The sequence below is a fragment of the Ochotona princeps genome, chromosome 2 (genome assembly GCF_030435755.1).
Source record: "Ochotona princeps isolate mOchPri1 chromosome 2, mOchPri1.hap1, whole genome shotgun sequence".
Classification (NCBI taxonomy): Eukaryota; Metazoa; Chordata; class Mammalia; order Lagomorpha; family Ochotonidae; genus Ochotona; species Ochotona princeps.
The window spans coordinates 115321484-115337144 of NC_080833.1; the positions used below are offsets into that span (position 1 = coordinate 115321484).

The window sequence follows — 15661 nt, forward strand, 5'->3', positions numbered from 1 at the left end:
CTTTTGCAGGTCACAAGCAATGAGCTGGAAGGGAAGTGGAGCAGCCAGGACATGAACTGGCACCCATATAGGATCCCAGGCATGAAAGGCAAGGATTTAGCCACTAGGCTACCATGCAGGGCCTGAGTAATTTTCTTTTTCTCACTTCACCATATCTTTCCATATATCTCTTTTGTTTATTCTGCTTTAGTGTGTGCATCACGGTAAGTACATTGATTCTTGAACTGTCTTGCCTCAGTTGGCTTGTCTTTTGTAGTGGGAACAAGGATATTATCTTCTTGGGGAAATTGATAATCCTTGAGGTTGAGATTGTCACACAGTTTTGGGGAAACCAGGCTAGCTTGGCCAATCTAGCTGACAATCTGGTAGGGGATGAGGTTTCTGAGTTAGGCCATGTTCTTAGTGACTGGGCTTTCATGATTTCTGAGTTTCCCATGATCAGAAATCCACATTTCAGATAAATCTGTCCCTTTCAAAGAATTCTCCTTTATGATTGGCATATTTCATTTATAAACATTTTCTTTTTTTAACAAAAGATTTATCCATTTATTTTATTTATTTGAAAAACAGAGTTACTTAGAGAGGGAGAGAGAGAGATAGAGAAAGAGAGAGAGAGAGAGAGAGAGAGAGATTCTCCATCTGCTGGCCTACTTCCTGAATGTTCACAATGGCCAGGGCTGGGCTATTCAGATGCCAGGAACCTGGAACTTCATCCAAGTTTCCCACATGGGTTTAGGGGTAGGGGCAATGAGGCCATCTTCTGCGTCTTTCCCAGGTGCATCAGCAGGAAATTGGGTCAGAAGTGGAGCAGCTAAGACTAACTAGTGCCCATGTGGGATGCTGGAGTCACAGATAGTTGTTTTATCTACCTTGCTGCAACATAGTACCCTACACTTATGACCTTTTTCTTCTAGGAGAAATGACGTCTCCTTACATTCTGTGCTTTCTTAGCTGCAGTGAGAAGGAGGCTCCCATTTCTGCTTCAGTTTAGTGTGCTTGGACCTGCCTTGACTCTGTCACTATCTCCTTTTATAAATTGCTCAGAGGTATTGCCTGGTTTTTTTGTTGTTGTTTTTTGTTTGTTTGTTTTGTTTTGTCTCATCTGGGGTCTGAGACAATTCAGGAAAGCAATACATTTTCATACCATGATACTCAGAGAAAACCATGGCATGGTACAGGTAAATGAGCTTGCTCAGAGCCAGGGGCTCTTCCCAGTCTTTACCGGGCCGGAGGACCAAACCAATGTATCAACACACTTGTGACTCCCACAAGGTACAGAAATAGTCCCATACACCCTAGGGAAGCTATTCTATGCTGCATCAACTGTGAAGTTTTTAACATCAGGCAGACCTGGCTTCCTATTGACTCCACTGCTTACTAACCATGTTGCTTTTGGCAGACCAACTTCTCTGAAACCGAGTTTCTTCATGTGCAAATGAGGATGATGTATGTATCTTCTTAGATTGCTGTAAAACTTAGAGATAACACGAATTGAGTCCTCCTGCACAGTAAGCATTGACAAATATGCCCAGTAGCTGTCACTTCTTGTTTCTTAGTACATTAACTATATTTTGTCCTATGCTTCTGCTTTCAGCTTGATTTTAAAAGCAAAGTCCACTGGTATTTCATCATTAGTCAAAAAGATTATTTTCACCTAAAACTCAGAAAGGCTGGAGTAAGATCCGGGTGGGGTAGGATGGGGCAGGTAGTAAGGGGGTGTAGTGGACAGGGTGGGGCTGTTGAAGATTTCTGAAGACCACAGAGGGTGGGAAGATGTTACAATGTCATTTCCTCGATGATTACAGCTTGCTTCCTGAAAGGGAAACCCATGTGTCTCCTGTTTGGGGGGTGTTGAACATAAACCACCGCTGCTGAGGACGAGGACAGAAAGCAAGAGCAAAGAAATTAGCACTAATTGGACACCCGTGATGTACCACTTTGCTAGCACTTCAGTTCACCTCTATGTTCACATATCATCAAGTACAGTGCTTCTCAACCAGGGACAATTTTGCTCATTTATCAGGATCTGGGATCATTGCTGTTTTCACAAGTGTTTACTGTTATTGACATCTAACAGGTAGAGATGGGGGAGGATGGCTAAACATGCTACAGCGCACAGGACAAGTCTGTACCATCAGAGTTGATTGGTCACAGCTGTCTATAGCATTGATGTTGAGAAAATCTACATGAAAGTAGACATGATCATGTTTATTGTTATGGATCTGAAAATCCATAATCCGGCTGAGAGAATTCCACCTGGAATTTAAGCTTAGACTAAATACACTGTGCTATTTCACTATGCCTGAGCAGGCAGAACAGTAATAGATATGAACTAGAAAAAAATTGTCTCCATTGGGTCCTGGCTTGAGATCCAGCAGCTCCACTTTTGATCCAGTGCCCTGCTAAAGTGCCTGGGAAAGCAGCAAAGGATGGCTTCAGTGTTTGGGGCTCCTGTCTGCCATGTGGGAGACCCAGAAGAAGTCCCTACCTCCTGGATTTGGCCTTATCCAGCCCCAACCTTTGTGTCTATTTGGGGAATGAGCCAGAGGATGGAAGACTCTCTCTCTGTCTCTTCTCCTCTCTCTGCAACTCTGCCTTTCAAAGAAAATAAAAAATCACCAGGGCAAATTCATGCTCACTAGGTATTTTTTGAGATATACAGTACACGAATGAATGAATAAAAAAACCAGTGAGGTAAGAGAATCGTGAGGATTTCCTTTCACAGAAAAGAGAAACTCCCATCACAGCAGGTGCCCTCAGGTTGTCTGCTCATTTTCAGGAGGTGTACGGATGGCAGCATCTGCCTCTCTCAATGAAAGTGGAAGCATCAAGACTGGATCCTTTCTTCCACACCTCTTCTAAGATGGATAGAGACTCGGATGGGAGGCGCTAAGCACAGCTTGCGTGACCAGTTCGTTCCTTCAGGAGCCCAGACCAGTTGGCATCCAGAGGAAGGAAATTGTTTCCCTGTTCTGAAATTTCTGGAGTGAATGGATTGATTCTGGGAAGCTCTGAATCTTTTATGAAGGCTGAGTTGAGAGGAAAGAGGGTGGGAGGGGAGGAGCTTGTGATTAGACAGACCGTTTATTTTCACTTCCCCTTTCTGACTCCAGAATCTGTTATCTGGGGTGGAATCCACTAAACCTCGAGAGAAGCTTGTGCCTGCCCACTGTGCCGCCAGATCCAACTTGCAGATTCCTGCCTCTCTTCTGCACTGAGAGTGACCGGGCAGACTGCAACCTCTCCCGGAATTTGGGCCACATGATGCTGTGGATGGCTGTGCTGTTGCTGGGTGAGTCAGGGCTCCAGGAGGGAGAGGAGCAGAAAGGTCTTGGCTGGGACTGAACTTGGACAAGGATGAGGTGCAGAATGGGGAATATGTCAGGGAAATGAGGAGGCTAAAGGGTGGCTGATGATAAACTGTGATACACCTGCTGGTCTTGTGCAGGGGATGGGCATCATAAAATTGACAGAGTTTGGGTTTCTCAGGCTCTTTTACTCAACTCACTGGGCCCCTGAGTCCTTGCTGTTCGGCCAACCTGCATAGCAGAACCTGTCCTGAGCAATGTCTAGGGGTGTACACTTGAGTGGCCAGAATGTTTACCTGATTGAAACTTCTGCTTCACGTTAACACTAAATCTTAGGCAGGAAGACTGGTGCTGCCATAGACAAGGAAGGGTGGTGTGGGCCAGAAGCAATAAGATGCATTTTGGTGGTGGGGAAATGGCCACTCTCTGTGCCCCTACTTGGTGTAATAGAAGCCTGTTCTTGTTATGAGTAAGGAGCTCTGCCTGGGCAGAAGCATGCATGGTACGATCTGGGTTGACCTTGAAACAGAATCTCAGAGAACCTGCAAGGCTGAGCAATTCTGGCTCTGCCAGCTGTGGGACCAGAAAAACCATGCATGCTTCCTTTTACACATGGACTTCGGGGTCAGTACTAGCTCTCATCAACACAAAAGCCCTTATTTTAGACCAAGGTGGAGGGTTGCTTTCTGACCGTGTTCTTAGGGGATGGGAACTGATGGTGCTGGGAGGCCAGAAGAGTCTGAGGGAAGGCATGGAAGGGAGCCGTACAGCCAAGCTCAGTTCTGGCAGCTCCCACCTCCACCTCCCAGATAAAGACGCTCCTTCAAGTTGAATGTTACATAGTGCTGCGGTGACATCTGGTCAGCTCTGGTAGTCATGGGTCCTCAAAATTGGCTGATAACTGGGCTAGAGGAGGCCGGGGGTAAGGTAGAAAGAGTATTGTCCCATGAGTGAATGGAATGGATTACAATAGAATAGGAGGCAAAGTGAGCCAAAGATCACCATCTTTCAAGTGGGGAAGATCAGGCCTAGAGGTAATGTTCTTCTCTGTCTCTGTTTGCTGTGCTACCAATGGACCAATCACCTGGGCAAGACTTTTGGAAGGGCTCTTCTGTGTTTTCTTCCATTTGCCTTTTGCCCAGTCACCAAGTATCTACTGCATCTGTTCTATCTTTCTTGAGGCTTCCATGTTTAAACCTTTATTGCGTGATGACTCAGTTACACACATCCCTCTGATCAGGTCGTAATTGTTCCTGTCACTCCCCCACCCCCACAACCCTTGCAGAATTTGTGCTGCCCACCTAGGCAATGACATCTTCCCATACAGATGTAGTTGAATCACCACATTTCATAAATACTTTCAGGGATACTCCACTGCTTGCTGTAGAGGCTTCAGTCCTACCCTTTTAGCCATGTGCCCAAGGTCTGCTCCTCTTTAGCCAGGCAGTACTGTCATTCTTTCTGTTTTCCATACTTTTCTTCTGCTTACCTTTCCAAATTGCCTTGGGGGTTGTTCTAGGATTAGGGAACTATTGGTAAACATGAGACAGTTTTCCTGACCTACAGCAGAGGATCTTGGTCTCCCTCACAATGAGTACGTGTGTGAATATCTTCCGTATTCAGCTCTGCTTGCTAACTGGAATGATTCAATGACTTTTCTACTTTTCCCATCTCTTTTCTTCTCTCTGCCTTTCTTTGCTGTATCCACTCTCCCACTGTGCTTCCCCTTGCTGGTCCTACATACTCAGGTTTTTAGCTATCGCTTCTATGTAATAAACCCCAAATCTGTTTCTCTTACTCTTTCCCTATGAAGCATAATATTGTATTTCTTCTGACTGCTGATTGGATACTTTGTAGTTGATTTGTCAGATCAGGAACAAAACCTATTCAAAACTCAACTGTCCTTCCAAATGTTCTTATCCTCCTAAGACTTCTATTTGCATGAGCATGACTACTTTTTTCTATCAGCCCCATGTCTCATTAATGCTCAGTTCTCTCAGTTCTGCCTTTTATATTACTCTCATAGCTCTATCTTCTTCTCACTTACTGTTGTCAGTAAAACTGAATCCAGAGAAAGGAATGGAGAAAATGGGTGCATTTGATGGAGACACAAAAAGTCTAAGAAGTTGGGGGCTTTGACATAAGGTACCTATAATTTTTTAAAGATTTGTTTATTTTTATTGGAAAGACAGATCCATAATGAGAAAGAGAGACAGAAAGATCTTCCATCTGGTGGCTCATTCTCCAAATGGCTACAGTGACTGGAGCTGAGTTGATCTGAAGCCAGGAGCCAGGAATTTCTTCCCTGTCTCCCACACAGGTGCAGGTTCCCAAGGTTTTGGGCCATCCTCCACTGCTTTCCAAGGTAGCTAGATGGGAAGTGGAGCAGCCAGAACATGAACTGGCATCCATGTGGAATGCTGCTGCTTATAAGGGGGAGGATTAGCCAGTTGAACAAGTGCACCAGCCCTAAGGTGCTTATGATGTTGTGTCATTAAATCTAAGCTAGATAGGTAGGGAGAAGGCAACTGTGAGCTAAAGAAAGACTATGATGGGGGAAATGTGTTGTGATTCTTGATAAGGTAGAAGATAATTATGCGGGCTGCAGATGAGACAGAAGAGGAAGTTGTGATTGAAGCATGGTATGTTTTTTATTTTGTGACTTTGACGTTGGTGTGATTTTTGATGTGTTTTTGAGTATCACGATGCAAGTTCATTGGAGACGAGTAGATCAAGGAATGAATAGATAAGCATTGGACAGGTAATTCATATAAATCTGGATTGTCACAATGGTCTCTTTATTGACTGATCTTTTTGGCATTTACTCTATCCCACTTACTTGAAAATGGGCTTTCAGCTCTGATATGATAATTTTAAGTGATTTCCCTCTGTTCATTGAAGAGGAAACTTTAAAAAAAGACTGTATTTGCTTAAAATTTACCATTGTCAGTACATTAAATGCTTTACCTGGATGGTCTCATTTAATCCTTGAGTTAACCAGTCCTCCTCTGCAGTGGTAAGGAAACCAAAGCAGAGAAGAGTTGTATGATTTGTTCAGGGTCTCTTAGCAGTAACACAGTCAGCATTGAATCTTGGCCTGTGCTCTTTTGTCCCTTGTCACTGGAGATGATTAAACAGAGCAGGGCTGCAACTTGTCAAGTATGTTGACAATTACTTTCTTGTTCTTTTCATGGAACACCTCCCTGCCCTTCCCGCCACCCTGCCACGCATACTTTCTCTTTCTCTCTCTCAAAATCCTACCAGTTCTTGTAGGTCATAATGAATACTGTCTTTTTCTTACCAAACTGTCTTTTTCTTACTGAACACAGGAATATTTTTCTTCCCTGAACCTCCACAGCATTTTGTCCACACTCTTCCAATGACACCAAGTACTTCTCCTTGACATTACATTGCATATGTGCTTGCCTCCACCATTGGTCCTTGGTGACAGCAGGGACAAATATTCTTGTTTCTTAGGCAGAGTCAGTATGCATTGCAGGACTGTAGGAAATCAATGTAGGTTTGATGATCAGTGTTAGATGGCAAAGGAACAGAGTGACTGGTCCAAGTGCATTTAGCAGGACATGGCAGATCAGGACCAGATCCAGACAGGCTCAGATAGGCATTCTCTGCAAAGTGCCTCCATCTCACCCCTCAGTCCTTCTTCAGCTTCATTCCACACACACTTTGCCCCTGAAAATACTTGAGTCTTGACTTTCTTTTAGCCCAACTACAAAAGAAAATCTTCATTAACCACCACCACTACCAACACATACCCACCACCCCCAAACTGGATTCTAACTCATCTAAGTACTCAGCTTTGCTTCTTTGCCAAATAATTTAATCCACAAATCCCTGCCCTCAATTCTGATTTCCTGATGCTCCCTGGCCCATGTTTTGCCTCCGTTTGAGAAGCATTTTCCTTCACAGTGCCACTCACCTTCCGACACATCAAGCCATAGACCTGCTACCCTCTTGAGGTTTGCTCCTCCTGTCAGATATGCTAGTAACAACTGGAAGGCCTAAAAGTCAAGCAATACAGATGTGAAGTGAGTCCCAGGAGAACCAAATAGGCTTTAGTGCAGTCGTTAACAATGACAGCACGGTAATCTCCTACACCTGGAATTGCTCAGTGAGAAAACTGCTAACAGCTCAGCCTTTGTAGCCTAGCCTCATTTACCATTTGTGTGTCTTCGTTAGCATAGTGAGTGTGTATTCTCTTGTAGATATATCCAACAGGATGTATACCAAGGGGAAATAGTTATCTTATGTGTATTTTCTATTTTTCCTTAGTGACCATGGATTACCTGTGTAATCTTTAACCCTATCCCTCACAAAAGAACAAGTCTCAGGCCCAGGACAGGCTTGGAGCAGTCTGAAGCATAGGAGGTAGGAAAAACCCAAGGAAGGGCCCTGCTCCAGCGATATCTTTGTTTTATTCAGTCACAACTGCCAAGCCAAATGGAAGAAGAGATGCTGGACAGGTAGAATAGGGTTTTACATCAGTTTCTTGCGTTACTGCGGAGGGAGCTCCCAGTTCCTTTGAAAGTACACCGCATCCAGGTAGTCCCAAGGGGTTCAGGTCAGGACTGAGCCATGGGAGAGAGGGCTCAGGGTTCCGGGCAGATGAGTGGCCACACGGGACTCGGTCTCTGAGCTGATCTATACTTTCTGTCTTGCAGCTCCCGTTGCTGGGATGTCCAGTAAGTATGTCCTCCACCCCCGTGCCACCCCCTCTTTTTTCTACCGTCCTTTGCTCTCTTTCCCCAGCTCCCTCCCATAGCTACCCTCTCCCTTTTTGGGTCTTGCCTGGGAGGACTCTGAACAGAGAGGGGCAGAGCCAAGAAGGGTCATTGCTCCCAGGTGTCCTCTCCTTCTCCCTCTCTCCTCCCCCTACTCCGCCCAAGAAGGAGGTGGGATGTAGATGGACATGGTGTGCTGATCTGGGATTCAGGATGAGATGTCACAGGCACTGGCATGATAAATGAGAACTCTGTCTTCCCCCAATCACTTTCCCCTTCCTAAATAAAATCCTCCTTCCAGATAAAATTAGGCACATGTAAAAATGCTGTGGTCTGCATCAGCTGTCCCCATTGCTAATGATCCTGGACCCGCCTGTGGCTTTGAGAGCTCATTCTGTTCCCCTCGCTGAGGGTGGCATCTCCTGACTTCTGGTTGCAGTTCTTCCACATGAACTTGGCTGTTCTGCTCAGCCTTCCCCACCCTTGCCTGGCCCTGCAGTTTCTTGCCCTCCTCCTCCTACTGCTGAGGCCACAGATGCATCTTTGCAGTTGGGTGTGGAGAGGCAAACAATGACCTTCATCAGAACAGGAACCTGTCTGACCCCCACACCTGACCTTACCGGGGCCTTTCCTGGTCTTCAGCTAGGTGTGGAGGGGGCTTGTCCACAAGTACTCAAATGCCTCAGTTACAGGAGACCACGGTGTGCCCTTCAGAGTATACAGACAGATGCAGCATGTGGACTCTGTGTGTGTGGGTGTGAGAGAGAGACAGAGAGAGAGAGAGAGAGAGAGAGAGAGAGAGAGAGAGAGAGAGAGAGAGAGAGAGACTGGCCAGGGCATCTCCTGGTAAGGCATGTATCTTCCTGGGGAGTTCCTCTTGTCCCCTCCCCTTCTTCTCCTGAGGATCAGCCAGGATCTCTTAGGCCCTGCCGGTGGGGTGTGTAAGCAGAAAAACGGCCTGCAGCCACGGAGCCTGCTGCCCTCGGCCTGGCTCCTTGTTTGGTGTGGCCTCTGGGTTGCAGCTTTGGGGTCTTAGGGTTCCCTTTCCCCACCTCCTGCTCGCTCTGCCCCTCAGCCGATCTCCCGAAGGCCGTGGTGGAACTCCAGCCCCCGTGGATCCATGTGCTCCGGGAGGACAGAGTGACCCTGACCTGCCAGGGGGCCCACAGTCCTGGGAACCAGTCCACCCAGTGGCTCCACAACGGCAGCCCCATCCCCACGCAGGTCCAGCCCAGCTACACGTTTAAGGCCGAGAGCAACGACAGCGGAGAGTACAGGTGCCGCACAGACCGCACCAGCCTCAGCAACCCCTTGCAGCTGGACGTGACTGCTGGTCAGTGTGAGGAGGCCTGGGAGGGCCTGGAAGGAGTCGCAGAGATGACACCTGCTTCCAGGGCAGCAAGGGGCAGGGTGGGGGGTCGGGGAGCTTCGCTGGGAGTTGCTTGAAGTAGCTCCAGCGGCTCATTGCCCTTTCCAGCCAGTCCTTGGTTTAGCAGGCTGGTGGGTTGGTCCTGGGGGTGGTGGGCGGTGCTATGTGGAAATTCTCGAGGAATTCCTCAGCGGATGTTAATGGTTATCTCTGCTTTATCTCTCCTATGGGAGAAAGAAAGTTTCAAGGTCACAGACAGGCAGTGAGTATGAGAAGTGGCAGGAAATCCCTACTCTGTAAAAACAATCTTTCCGCACATCACATCTCTTCAGTACTGATAACGTGGGTCTTGGAGTTGAACTAAGCCCTCCCAGGTCCTATGATCCTTCTGTGTCTTTCAGAATGGCTGCTGTTACAGACTCCACAGCTGGTGTTCCAGGAGGGGGAATCCATTGTGCTGAGGTGCCACAGCTGGAGGAACAATCCTATGAATAAGGTCACCTTCTACCAGAATGGAACAGCCAAGAAGTTTTCTCATTACAATACCACCTTCTTCATCGCAGAGGCCAATAGCAGCCACAGTGGTGATTACCACTGCACAGGAAGAATAGGAAACACGTTCTACTCCTCCAAGTCCGTGACCATCACTGTCAGAAGTATGGGAACTCTGTCAAACTGTGGCAAGGCGAGAGAGGGGGATGAACAAGGGCTAAGGTCATATGAGCCTACATGGAAATCTGAAAAATGCTACAGCAGCCACATTGGGCACTGGAGCAAGGAGGGGGTAGTGCGAAGACTTTGCTAAGCGTTGGCTTGTGGCAGGAGTCGGGACTAGAGCCTGCAACCCCTGGCTTCTGAGTAATAGGTGATGAGGCTTTTGTCCTACTCTCAGATCCAGGCTCCAAACTGAGGGCTAAGCAGAGCTCCCTCACTGTTCCAGATTCTCTAAGCTCCAGGGCATCCCAAAGTGCTGAGGTTTGTCTTGTTTCGTCCTGGGTCTTAAGTTATGGCCACACATTCCCAAAGGTCTGGCATGTCCTGGAGAGTTCAAGGCTGTGCTTGATAGAATAGGACTGCATCCAGTTGTAAGAACCGTCCCTGAGGGCAAACAGGAGCATTGCCTCTGCTCCTGCACACTACTCAGTGTGTCTGTGTTAGTGTGATGGGAAAGTCTGGCTATTGGGGGGGGGGGGTAGGGGGACACAAGCCCAGCAGCAGAAACCCTGTGCAGGTGGGATTGAGGGTGAAGCGAAGGGTGCAGAGTGATGGTGCAGGGAACGGGAGAGTTCCGAGTGGCCAGTCCTGGAGAATAGCATTGTAAGAGGGTGGGGAGTGCAGGTCAGGTGGAGGGGCGAGGAGAGTAGCTGTTTTGCTAACTCTGAGGTCTGTCTTCCCCAGAGATTTTGTCCACCTCGAATGACTCACTGGTGGTGACAATTGTGGCAGTGGTTGCTGGGATTGTGGCAGTGGCTACTATTGCTGTTTTAGCTGTCTTCATTTACCTCAGACGCAGGCGCAGTTCAGGTGTGTGGTTCCCTTTTGTTCCTCTTGTTAACCCTCCTCACTTGGCCAATATCCTGTTAGAATCGCTGACCACCAAATGCCAGATCCGCTGACCACCAGGGTAGAAATATGTCAGCCAAATATATCTATTAAAAAATTTAGATGGCTTTATTTCAGGGAACCGTGGGTCACGGACTTCACTTCCCCGTGTGGTGGAAAGGCAGAATGAACTGCAAAGGAAAGAAAAGCCAGGAATAGCAGAGCAAGGGGTTTTTAAACTCCCCTTGACACAGAAGCTGAAACAGGGGTCACTTTGGCCATTATTTGGTGGGAGGATATGGGTTTGTGTAGTCATTGGTGCAACAGTGATTTCACAGCCTCGGCCACCCGCCTGAATTCCGCCATCCATTCTGGGACCGGCTGGAAGCAAATTCCACCCTCCTCCGGTTACCGTGGTAACCATCACTAACCCCAGATGTTGTCAGAACTGCTTTCTTTGGGCTAGAGATTCTTCAGCATTCTAATACAGCCCTAACTTTTAATCATCCACTCACTTATTAATTCTTTCATTCAACAAGATTTGAGCCAATTTGCTTATATGTCAAGGACTGTGCTAACACTGCATCACCAAAATAAAGTCCAGTTCCTGCTATCAGAGTTGTGTGGAGACAGGTGTACAAATAGGTAGTGATCAGCAATGATAGGAAAGCAAAAAGGCTAGGAGACAGGCATAGAGGAGGCTCCATAACCCAGTAGCGGCTGGAGGAGTTAAGACGGTTCCATGAAGAAATAGGGGAATATGGTGATTGCAGCTCACATGACAAGGCCGAACTACCAGCCCTACAGCTCAGCACTGTATGATCTGGGGTGAGCTACGGAGCCTTTCTGTGCCTGAGTTTCCCCACCCACGAATTGGGGACCTACTTTGCAAGACTGTTAGAATGGTGAATGAGGTTGAAGCTCTTGTAATAGGAACTGGCAGATGGTATACAGCACCTAAGTATGGTTGTCTCCATGTGGAGGAGGTGACGATTGAGAGCTAGCAGTTAGCTAAGCACAAAGAGTTGGAGAGCATTCTGGACATAGAGGCTAAGGCATGGAAATATTGTGGTTAGCATGGGATTGAGGAGGAATAAAGCAGGTGCAATCAGTCATTGGGAAAAAGAAAATGATGCTAACTAATGCCTCACAAAGCACTTGGCAAATAGTTCGTAGTTAAGACTTTAGTTGTTGATGACAGGTAACTACAGAGACACAGAGAAATAGATATTTAGAGAGAAAAGTGTGTTTATAAAAGGCACAACAGTCCCAAGAAGGATGCAGTGGCATGGCCATTCTGACACTTCTAGGAGTTCTCACAGGCTAGCAGCTGATTTAGTTCTCTTTGGAGCAGCACCTTTCCAAGCTTGGAGCAGTGAAGACACAAGGCATCTATGTGAGGGCAGGGTCTGTGTGATTGTAACCCAGTCCTGTCCTTGGTCCTTGAAGACTCACATCCCACCCCATAACCCTACTAATCTCCTCTGTGCCCCTTCCTAGCTCTCTCAGGAAACTCTAAGCTCCGGGGAATGGGAGAGACCCTCCCAGAGGAACTGGGTGAGTACAGCGTTCTCTATGGGGGCTCAGCTATGCCCCACCCAGGGCTGCCGGAGGGCTTGGAACCAGCAGCAAGTAATCTGTGTAAGTTTAACAGGGAGCACAGGAGAGGGAGGGACAATGGGAGGAAGGCAGAGGCCCCAGCTGCTTGGTCAGTTCTGAGTCTAAGTCCTGGGCCACATCAAGACTTGGCTGAAGGTGGAAAGAGGGACACAGATCCCAGAGAGTGTGGGGAGGACTGTATCCCACTGGCTGGGCTCAGAACCTGGGGATGTTTCCTAAATAGGACATCAGAGACTATGGGTGTTTGTGTGGTACTTTTGCAATGCCAATAGAGGACAGAGGCTATGAATTGTAAGACCCAGGCAGATAGGATTAGAGAGGCAGGAGTGTGCAAGGAGGGAGACAAACACATTGGGTAAGCCACTAGATTCATGGTGGACTCTGTGTGACAGGGGTAGGGCTGGTAGGGTTCTGCTCTTTGTGGGACATCTGGGCTTGAGAAAATTCTGAGGGTCTAGGGCGTTAGTGGGATTTCCTTGGTAGCTAATGCTTGGCTGTTTTGCCCTCCGATGAAGCTTTATTGAATTTGAACTGGTTCTGTGGTCTTCACACAACATCTTGAGCAAGCTACTTCCCCTTGTGAGGTTTGCTCATCTCCCCAAGGAAGTAAGTGGGTGGCCTGGGTGACTTCGAAACCCTTATAGGTCTGAAAGTCTGAGGGCCAGTGATCTCCTGATCCTTGGCCCAGCTGGAAGAGTGTGAAAGGAACGGGATTGGCCAGGCACCTTCTCGACTGGGAAGTCACAGCACAAAGGATATGGAAGTTTTTTTCTGTGGGAAGAAATGGGCAGGAAAAAGAAGCCTTCAAGGGACTCTGATCTCTGAAGGCTGGAATGTGGCTCAGAGCAGAGCCAACACTTCTCAGAGCTCCAGCCAAGTATAATGCATTCAGTGGCACCTTCAACAGAATAGCCATGTCCCTAGGCTAGGTTAGCTGGGGATGTGAGCTTAGGTCACACCCCAAGGTTGCATCAGAATTAGAAAAACGTTCAAGTACAACTGGATTTGAAGTTTGATTCTAGCTACACTGGTGCAAATATGTGCCACAGAACATTTGTGCAGCCAGGCCCTGGGGGCTACTGGTTTCCCAAAGGCATTGATTTTTTGCTGGGATTTCTAAGGACCTTATGGAATGCGCTTTGTGGTGGAGCAGGGGACACAGCGGACAGAGGGTTCTTTGTGTTTTGAGCATTAGCGAAGAGCCTGGGTGCATTGTGTGTGACTTCTCCCTGGCTCTCAGGGAAATGGTGAGGGGCAGGCTGAGGTTATTTTTTAGTCAGGCAAAATCTTGAGGGAATTTGGTGTATTTTGGACATTTCCCTGAGAGACAGGCTTGCTTTTCCTCTTTTCTCCTTTTTCTCTCTCTTCCCTCTTTTCCCCTCCCTGTCCCCTCCGTCCCTCCCCTCCTTTTCACCCACTTGTTTCTTTTCCTTTCTTCTTTCCTTCCCTCCTTCCTTCTCTCTCTCTCTCTCTTTCCCAACTCCTCCTCCTTTTCCTTCCTTCATCCATCCAGCCCTCCTTCCTTCTCTGCCTCTCTCTCTCTTACACCAGTATCTTCTTTTTCAAGGCCATGGAGTTCCAGATTTGTTGAAATTCTAACAAAGGTGCTCCTGTGGAAATCCTCAGCTTTGTCTAGTCTATGGAAATGAAGACTTACTTTGATAACCCTTAGGCTCTTTTCTAGTAGTTCAGCTTTCCATGCTGCCTGATTTGCTTCTGGGGAGTCTAACAATTCTTGGAACAGAATGTGGTACAAATGACTACCTCTCTTCCCCAGTGTTGTCAGTGGGCAAGGCAGTATCCGGGACATCCCAGGATGGGCAAATGGGTCACACTGTCACTTTGGGTCAGCGGGTTTTGTTTTGGGGTTCACATGAGGGGCAGAATAACAGCCCTGATCTCTCTTCTTTTTGCTCACAGCCAGTCCCATCGATAGGGAGGAAGCTGACAAAGCTGAGGTGGGTGACCCACAGAAGCAGCTGTCCCCTGGCCCCCCTCCTGTCCCTGCTGCTTCCTTCCTTCCTAGGATCTCTCTGTGGATGCCCACTGATCCCTCTCGTTCTCTTCAGGTTGAGAATACAATTACTTACTCACTTCTTATGCACCCGGAAGCTGCCGAGGAAGACATAGAACCCAACTACCAGAACCACAATTAGTCTCTGATGTCTTGCCCTGAGGTTTGGGGCAGAGAAGCAGAGAGGAAAGATCACGGCCTCCTTGCCTGTGGTGTCTTTGGGGAGGATGGCCGGATGCTACAGCTCCGAGGGAGAAGGACTTTTGCTGAGTTCCTGGCGTGAGCCCTTGAAGCTCCTGTTCCAGAAGTGCCTGAAGCTCCAGACCTGCTGGCTCCTGTGCTGCTCCCATGCCTCAGAGCTGCTCCACACCCAGATTCTCTGCTACACATCCATCCAGCCAACACAATCAATCATAGCGCTGTTATTGACAAGTTGCAGCAACATGGGACATGCTAGATATATATGATTTCATAAACGCTAAAATAGACTAACATATACCAACATACAAAAAATGATCAGTTCAGGGTGATGGAATGTTTGGTGATTTTTCTTTTCATTCTTTATTTTTCTAAAAATATAATGTATTACTTTTATAATAAAATATTATTTTTAAATGATTCATTTATTCATTTGAAAGGCAGGATTACTGATAGAAAGAAATAGAAACAGAAAAAGAGAGATCTTCCATCTTCTGGTCCATTCCCCAAATGCCCACAATTGCTGAAACTGGTCCTATTTGAAGCCCAGAGCCAGGAGTTTCTTCTGTCACGTGAATACTGGGGTCCAGGCACTTGGACTATCTTCTGCTACTTTCCTGGTGCATTAGCAGGGAGCTGGATAGGCAAAGGAGTAGCTGAGACTCAAACTGGTGCCCTTCTATTTACCCTTTCAAGGCTACCTTGGCTGGAGTTCAGACTGGGCTACTTGGGGTCTGCTTTTCTTCGATGGTAAAACTCTTTGGAAGGCAGAGATGCCTTGGATGTGGGGGGAGATGATGGATGGGGATTTGGCGTGTAGGATAAGTGTCCCTTTTCTTGACCATAAATACTCTTCTTCCAATGAACT

At 47.3% G+C, this 15661-nt stretch overlaps 1 protein-coding gene across 5 annotated transcripts in view; it reads left to right on the forward strand.

Moving 5' to 3' along the window:
• FCGR2B (Fc gamma receptor IIb) overlaps positions 1-15213 on the forward strand; it is a 98279-nt gene extending 83066 nt beyond the window's left edge. Inside the window, exons 1-8 of one of the 5 annotated variants that reach the window (XM_058660541.1) lie at positions 3201-3292; positions 7991-8011; positions 9126-9383; positions 9821-10075; positions 10818-10943; positions 12462-12602; positions 14502-14539; positions 14651-15213. In XM_058660541.1, coding sequence (XP_058516524.1) covers positions 3262-3292; positions 7991-8011; positions 9126-9383; positions 9821-10075; positions 10818-10943; positions 12462-12602; positions 14502-14539; positions 14651-14737 — 957 coding nt within the window. In that variant the 5' untranslated portion in view covers positions 3201-3261 and the 3' untranslated portion in view covers positions 14738-15213. Of the gene's footprint in view, positions 1-3200; positions 3293-7990; positions 8012-9125; positions 9384-9820; positions 10076-10817; positions 10944-12461; positions 12603-14501; positions 14540-14650 lie in introns of those variants that run through there. The other 4 variants (XM_058660543.1, XM_058660544.1, XM_058660540.1 and 1 more) reach the window with 4 other exon arrangements.
• The last annotated feature ends 448 nt before the right edge of the window (positions 15214-15661 follow it).